The sequence below is a fragment of the Wolffia australiana genome, chromosome 4 (genome assembly GCF_029677425.1).
Source record: "Wolffia australiana isolate 7733 chromosome 4, ASM2967742v1".
NCBI lineage: Eukaryota > Viridiplantae > Streptophyta > Magnoliopsida > Alismatales > Araceae > Wolffia > Wolffia australiana.
Window position 1 is genome coordinate 15,369,302 of NC_135838.1, and position 8,563 is coordinate 15,377,864.

Consider the following 8,563-nt stretch of genomic DNA (forward strand, 5'->3'; position numbering starts at 1 on the left):
ATTAAAGCCGTATGTGGAAGGGAACGATTTATCGCAACCCCCAACAACAATATTGTTAAGCCCGATTGCACCCACCGAACAAGAAGCACCAACTTAGGATTTGGATTCTAGAACTTTTTTCTTTATTGCATTTCCATTTCGCAAATAATGGGAATTAACCAAATTCCCTAGTTTTCATTTTTGTTTGTTTTGTTTTCAGTTTGTAGTTTTTTCCAGAAATAAAGAACAAGAAGAAGTACAAGTCATACACATAACGAGATGTCGGCTCACCAGTAGTAAGTTCTTCAAAGATCACGCCTAAGCAGATGTACAATTCTGAACTTCCGTACTACATGTGTCATTCATTCTCATGCATTGAGGACATTGCACATTTTAGTGAGGGGGGGAGAACATTTCATGTGCTTAGGATTGCAAACCTTTGTTTTCTTTTTCTCATATAAATTGCATGTATAATTGAAAACCCATCTTTAGGAGACCTTCTTCATCCATGAATTCGAATTGCATATGTAGGGAAGTTTGGCTTTATATACCGAATCATGACCATGCAAAAATAAAACAAACCATGACTTTGGATAATGTGGGAGTCAATGTCCAAATGGCTAGGGTATCTTGTGGGTGTGTAGGGGATACGAAAATCAAAGGATTGAAGCACTATGCCTCAAAAAGGCAGAGAGTTGAGTGAATTGAGGACTCCCAACGCGCCACCATTCACTGAGCCGATCCTACTTGAATGTTTTTATTCTTTCATTGAGTCAATCTTACTTTAGGGTGGAAGATAGGAATTTTTTCCAAGTCTTTAAGCACAGAATTTGTTTTTCTTGATTCTCCACCCATCTTGCCATTCCACTATGCCATTCTATATGCCATTCCATTTTGCCATCCTATTTGTTGTACCATATGCCATATACCTATCCGCTTTCTTGAACCTTTCTTTAACCAACAGCCTTTCATGGATGGTAGCCATCGCCCAAGCCATTCTATCTCCCTTTCCATGGGATCACCTTTATCCCATCTTTATCACCATTTCTGTCTAATTTAACTCTCCAATTTCTTATTACCTCTTATTCTCTTCAATAATTTTACATAATGCCCTCATTAGAGTCAATGATAATTCTACTCTGTTTTCTCTTTCATTTGAAATCCATCTCATCCCCTTTGAGCATTCTATCTTTCGTTGGTTCTTATTCTCTTACCCATGCCATCACAATATTTGATATTATGTGCTAACTGGGAGCCGGAGAATGTCGAGCTTTTATCTTATAGTAGGAGGAAACTTAGTGGAGAATTTTAACATAAGTAGCCGCTACCCGGAAGAGAGTAACCTTGATATGAGAGGCGAGAGGTCCACCACTTGAAGAGTGCAATGAGGAAACTTTTGGGATCATAGTGTAATATCTGGAGAGAAGTACATCTTTCTATTTCATTTCATTAGCTCTACCCAAAACCAAGAGGGATGGCACCTATACTCCTGACAAGGTGGAATCCAAGTTGTTGAGGAGAGTTTCGTTTGAGCATGTTATTGATAATTCTAACACTTCTTGTAGATGAATGATGATTGATGGATGAAGAAGTCATCTAAAGAAATAATCGTACATTGCTTCGGGACTAGCGATGAATTAAGTGGGGGGGGGTATGATAACTTGCAAATTAACACGATTAATTGATGAATTTTACATTATATTTATGTGTTTTAGTGACTATCTTTGCATGTGATCATATAAAAATAAAGAAAAATAACTTATACTTTGATTTTATTATTATTTCTAATTTTTTATCATTCTTTACATGTTATTTAACCTCATTTTCTTGAAAAAATATTTTTTACAGGGCCTTAAATACTTGGCAAAAGGTTGGTAAGAGCTCTCATAATTTATCTGGAATTTTTCCATATTTTTATAGAATTTTCTGACCAATATTTAGCCAAGAAATTAATTGTTCCTATTTAAGTAATAAATATCTTATTTATATGACATTTTAGAATGTTTTTTTAAATATTTTATATTTATTAAATGGCATCCACATCATTAGCCCAAACTTCAAGCGAATGAATGATGCATATTAATAATAAGAGAGAGAGAAAGCATTATTGGGTCCTTATGGCATCGCGATTCGCTATGCCATAATGGGCAAATTATTGGATCAAATGGAAGTACGTGGTGCATAAGGTATATATATTTTTTGTGTGCAATAAATGCAACCAGAGAATCAATCTCCGCCTGCATTTATAATGTACTTCCTCGTACGCTAGGTCGGTTAGCCGAGTGCATTGATTGCATGCGGCAACCGACATGTACGTGAAAAAAATACTTTAAAAGCCTTTAAATATGTGCGGCGTTGATTCGCAGCGTGCATTAAATGCACGCAGAAATCAACACCGCGTATATCAAATAAAGGACGGTGACTCACTTTTTTTTATTTCTTTATTTCCAAGGGGCAATGATGAGGGCGACGTGGCGTCTTTTCAGCCATTTAAAAGGAGCTTCAATCATCCAATGATTGCAAGCGGCGAACACGGACAATTACGTGTCAGAACGTGATCGGAGAATGCAGAAAATGAGAAAATAATGCGTCACCCAATCAGGATAATCGATTTTTCTAAAATAACAAGATGATCCAACGTCCTAGATTAATCTATAGTGAAATGACGATATTTAGAGATCTAGATGTCCGATTGGGCTGAAATTTTGAGAGTAGGTTTTGTCTTTTCTCCCTCTACAATCCAGACAGTTGGATCTTTAAATACAGGTATGGAAAAGCGCAAAGTTCACTTTTTGAAGCTCTCTCCAAAGATTGGGCCAGGAAGGACACAAGAGTTGCTTTGGAGGTCGATAGTTATTGATTCTACACTAAAATTTGTAAGTTTCTGATTTGTATTTCAATCTTCCTCTTGAACGATTCTAAAACGCCAGGCATGGGCGAAATGTACATGCCCTAGAAATGGTTTTGAATAAAATTAGCACTGCATTTTCATTCCGATTCAAGATCTGGTTTTTAATCTTTAGTTCTACATGAATTTTGAACATTTTTGCATTATTAGATTTTTCATTTAGGGACGGATTTCATCATTTTCACAAATTCTTCACTTTTTGTCTCTAGGTTAGTTTTCTAGTTTCTCTATTTAGATTTCAATTTTTATTGTTTGGAAATTTAATTCAATATATAAAAAACCTAAAAATAAAATTTTATTCGAAAACTCATCCGCTTTGAAGGCCAATTTAAAAAGGGTTAATATCACGGTACATCCCAAACTTTTTCAAAAATCAGCGTTCCAGCCTTTACTTTTTTTTTGCCGCGGTACAGCCCAAACTCCCTATTTGGTCCACAAGCATAGCCCGGCTATGACATGGAATCCACGTGGCTGCCAGGTGGATTTCTGGCGGAGTCCACCTGGTCGGAATCCACCTGGCAGCCACGTGGATTCCACGTCATAACCGGATTTGAAGAAAGTGAGAAACCGTCTTCAGCCCTAGCAACTCGGATCGACTGGATGAAGAATCAAGAAACTAATAACCAAGAAACTGAAAACCATAGCGAAGGAGAAACTGGCAATGATTCCACTGCAAATAGCAACAATCACCGCCCCTTCTCTCTCACGCCCTTTCTTTCTCCCTCTCCACCGTCCCCTCTCTCTCAAACCTGGTTCTGAGCTCTCTCCCAGGTGTTTCAACTTGAGAAGTTCTGAGCTCTCTCACTGCAAATGGCAATGATTCCACTGCAAATAGCAACAAACCGTGAGCGCCGGTGGTTCAAGAAGAAGAAAAAGAACACAGCGTTATCCGCCGGCGTAGCTGGACTGGCTGGAGACGATCTTGATCGTTGATGGAGCTTGCTGAAGGGGGGAAGACCAGCAGGCGCCTGTGGAAGATCAACTCACTCTTTGGGGTGGCGAGAGGTAGAGGACGACTCCCTTCTAAATTTGACTAAGAAAACATGACGAAAATTTACTAAAGAAGACCAATTGTTTTTCTCAAAATGACAGACTGAGCAGTCCTTAGGCAGGCCTCCCCTATATATAGGTGGGGGAAGGGAGGATGCCAAGAGACTAGACTAAGGGGAGAGTTCCGTCAAGTGACGTGGCCCTCCTCTTTACATGAGAATGAACAAACATCAAATGCGAGACCGGTCCAAAGCACGACACGGTCCGAAAGCAATACTTTAGAAAAAAAAATAACAACGCTTACTTGGGGTACTTGAACTCCGGGTCACGGACGTCGGCACAAGCGGCTCGGAGCGGTCGAACATCTCCCGTGTTGGTGTCGACGCGATGGTCCCCCATCACCGTCTTCATGGTCTTCTGAAGAGTATAGTACCCTGTAGAGATGTACGCTTTACTAGTCTTCTAAAGAGTATAATAGAAGTCTGCAGGAGGAAATTCGTCATCGCATCGCGAGTAGCAAGGCATCATGTAGACAGACTGCATTTTTGCACCATTGTTTTAAAGATTTTAATGAAGGTGATATGGTGATGGTGAGGGTAAGGTCAGAGTAAATTTATCATGGGCAGGCTACGAAGTTTCATGATCCGAACGCCGGGCCATTTCCCATCCTTAACTGAGTAGGGTAAAATGCCAATATTGTTGGTATACCCTCTACATGGGGGATACGCTCCACTTTCAATGTTTAAGATTTGGTTGTGTACAAAGCCCCACCTCTCTCATCTAATGACCCATCCCTACCCATTGCCTTTCCTGTAAGAGAGTTTGACTTGTCCACTCCGCTCGCATTACCTTCAGACTTGCAAGAAAAGACTGAGCACATACTGGATGAGGTAATTACTTTCATTGAGGGTGGAATAGTGTGGAGCTTTCTCGTTCGTTGGCATGGCAAGCCATCAACGGATAATTTGTGGATCGCGAAAGAAGATTTGGGACGCTTTACCCCAGTTCTGCTGAGCCCACTCGAACTCCGTAACGTCATCTCATCAGAGTCGAGTGCTTCTTACCTTAGGGGAATTGGTGGTGCACACAACCAAGCACAATAACTAGACGTGACACCACTACTGCAGGAGATGTCCTGTGTCATGACACATTGCCAACATAACCTTCGGACTCGCGATCCGAGCGTCAATGAAATTAGATTTGAATTCACAGTTATTTTAAATTTTCTCTTTCCTCCAAGGGTAGGTCCCCTTACTGTGCGGCATTCAAAGTGCTATATGCTTACCGAAGAATCCAGTGTATTATAGCGTTCAAAACACATTGATGTTCAGTATCACAGGCTTGAGGAGTTGCTGAAATTGGGAGAGGTTTCTCTTAGAAAGGTACATAGGGAGGAGAATGCTACAGACATGTTGAGAAAGGTGGTCACGATGGAGAAGTTTCACCGGTGTTTGCACATACTTCACCTGGGAGGTACCTCGATGAAGGTGGCACACCTTGAAGATGGTTGAATGAGGTGTGCATTGGTTGGGAAGTTTGCAAAGGTGGAGATTGTTGAAAATGTCAAAGCCCCCAGCCCTGAGTTTCAGGATTATGGGGGTTGACTTGGTACATCCTTGAAAGTAGGATGACTTAGCACATCCTTGAGAATAGGATTATGCCTACTTTCTAGGATCGTGCCTGGTTTTTAGGGACCATTTAGGCCAAGGGTTGTACCTATAAAAGGCCCCCATTTCTCTTGTTTACTACACCCTTAATTTATTATATTTTCTCCCTTTGAATTGAGTAGAGTTTCTTGAAAGTTCCTTTGAACTTGAAGTCTCTCCCTCCTTCCTCTCTCTCGCTCTCTCAAATTTGGTGCTCTCCTCACGGTGACGACACAGGGACGTGACGAGGGTGACGACTAAGCCTCGGTGTTTCTCCTCGTATTGTCTTAGGAACATCCTCGACATCTTCTACAGTTGTTCACGCCATGTACAGTTCCGTGAGTGTTTGCGCCCAACATATAGCCTTGTTTTAGAAATGACCTTTATTTGTACTCTTTTTATATCTTGTTGGATTTATACATGGACCATTAAACAACTACACACATTCCAAACACCTTTGTTCATGGACATCTGACTAAAACAGTATACATGCGTCAACCCTCTTGGTTCCTCTGTTCCTAGCATCATCTTCATGGGTGTCACCTCCAAAAGTCTCTTGTTGGTTTTAAATAAGCCTCCTATGCTTGGTTTCAAATGCTCAGCTCGTTATTTTCTATTCACAGATTTTCTGGAACTCACACTAACTCATCCTTATTCTTCAAGTGTACCATCCATGGACTCCAATATGTTATTGTTTGGTAGATAAAATTCAACTTGTAAATATGGGTTCTCAGGGCATTTTAACTAATATTGCAGCAATAAACTCCATGTTAGGTGTGCAACATATTGGTCCCACCAAAAGGTTCTTGGGATTCATATTCACCGAAGTATTACAGGTATCACCCTATTTCAAATGAAATATAAACGTGAAATTCTGTGTGTGCCAAAGATAGATCAATGTCAGCCAGTTATCACACCATGCGCTTCATCATAATTGTCATAAAAAAACTAATAATATTCTAAGTTAAATCCCATTTATCATAGCACCGACTCCAGAAACATAGTCGGAAGTCTACAGCATCTTACAATAACACAACGGGACACTGTATTGGTGGTCAATTGAGCATGTCAACACATGCAGAAACCGCAAGCATGCCATTGGAGGAATTTGAAACGTGTCCTTCATTACATCTTGGAATTTTTGCATACTCCTTGAAGTTTAAAAATATCTCCTCATCTCAACTGCAAAAAAATTGAGATGGAGATGTGTTTTGAAAGGGACTATACAGGTCTCTTTTATCTCAACTCGTGATCAAATTGTCAATGTGCTGGCAAAGTGCCTGTCACAAGGACGTTTCCAGTGGATCTAATCAAAGCTCAACCTTTAGCCAGGTATTAGCTTGCTGTGGCGTTATAAAGACCAGTCAGCAGATCGGATGAGAGCACAGAATTCAACTTCCAAGATGATGACATCATCACCATGCAGATGTATGCTATGTTTTGTCTCGGCTGTGTAATCTTCCAGAGAGAACAGTCTCAAACTTGTGTGATGCATGTTTTCTAACTGAGAAAAAGAGAGCCGCTGGGGGACCGCGAGAGAGAAAGAGATCCTGCTGTATAGTATGCCGTTATAGCATAATAAATGGTATCATTATCCAGTTGAGTGATTTATGTATGGGATATCATTATCTGCTTAACATTTCCCGTTCTGCACCAACAAATGTTTTTCATTATAAACATGGCATATCATCCGTCTTCCTGATTTTTTGAATAACTGATTAGGTGGTATGATCTCGGATGAGGATTCCATTAGTAGCACCAGAACAGAAAGTGAGAAAAAAAAAGGGACGTCATAACAATGTCATTCAACGTTTTTGAGCAATAATATGAAGTATTAAACTAAGATGTCATGTTATATAAATGTAAACAAATATTAGGCTTTTCCCCACAGAGACCCGATTTGTCGTCTGGGCCATTTTCCGACATCTCGTTGGAGGCCACCGGGGACGGGAAAACAGAGGTGTAAGGATTTCTTAAGGTACAGTCTAAAGGTCAAAAACCTATGACCGTCCACTGATTCTTAGTGGCTCTTGGCGTTCCTGCATTTATTCAACAGAAAGTTGTCGCGTAAAACGGAATTGACCACACCAGCCCGCCCACAGCGAGGACTTAACGGTGGGCAGAGCATTCAAATAGAATGGGCGATTCTTCTGTATAGAGTCTTCTTTGTCTGTCTATAAATATGAACTACGGGCGAAATCATCTTCCATAACAGTCACAGCAAACCAAAAGAAAAACCCATATCGCGTCAGACGAAAACGCAATGGCGTCCCGCCTGCCCTCCCTTCTTCTGCTCGTAGCGGTTCTCTCGGCAGCCGCACACCACGCATATTCAGCCAAGGACTATCCTTCAATGGGATGGACTAAGATAAAAGGAGTGGAAGAACAACAGCACGCCGTGGACATCGCGAGATTCGCAATTGGAGCATATAACGGGAAGATGGATGACAGCCTCCTTTTTGTGCGGATGATCAGGGGATACGTCAACGGGAACTACTACAAGCTCACGATCACTTGTATCCAGCGAGAAGACCGGTACGAAGAGAACGTCAAGGATTGGAAGTACGAGACCCTCGTCTATGAGGAGCCAAACATGCCACGACAGCTAATCTACTTCAAGGACTTTTTTTGACTCCATGATACGGCGCGCCAATAACTGTTTGTTCATATTAGTATGTCAAAGGGCATTTGTCTTTGAATTTATGGAAATTTATCCAGTTCTTGAATAAATCAAACCGTTTCAAACAGACTTTTAACCACCAACGATTCAGAACAGTCGGTGAGTTCAACGTAAGTGAATGCTTCTCCCCCATTCACTTTCTCATCCAATGGCGCTGTGGGCTTCTTTTTACCTCAGCTCGCTCCTCTTTTAGAAACTCAGACGATATTTTATAAAATGATTGAGTAAGACAAATTCCGAAGTTTAGGATGTTACAATGGAAAATTACAAAAAATAAAAAAAACCAACGATAATCAGAGGGTCTGGTGGTCCAACTGAGGCAGGCTTATACACAGCGAACAAAATAAAGCTACAAAATGC

The 8,563-nt window shown here is 40.7% G+C and overlaps 1 protein-coding gene across 1 annotated transcript; it reads left to right on the forward strand.

The window, feature by feature from the left end:
* Positions 1–7,786: 7,786 nt before the first annotated feature.
* On the forward strand, positions 7,787–8,155 carry LOC144702532 (uncharacterized). Its single transcript, XM_078574582.1, has one exon. The coding sequence runs from the start codon at positions 7,787–7,789 to the stop codon at positions 8,153–8,155; it is 369 nt and encodes a 122-aa protein (XP_078430708.1).
* The last annotated feature ends 408 nt before the right edge of the window (positions 8,156–8,563 follow it).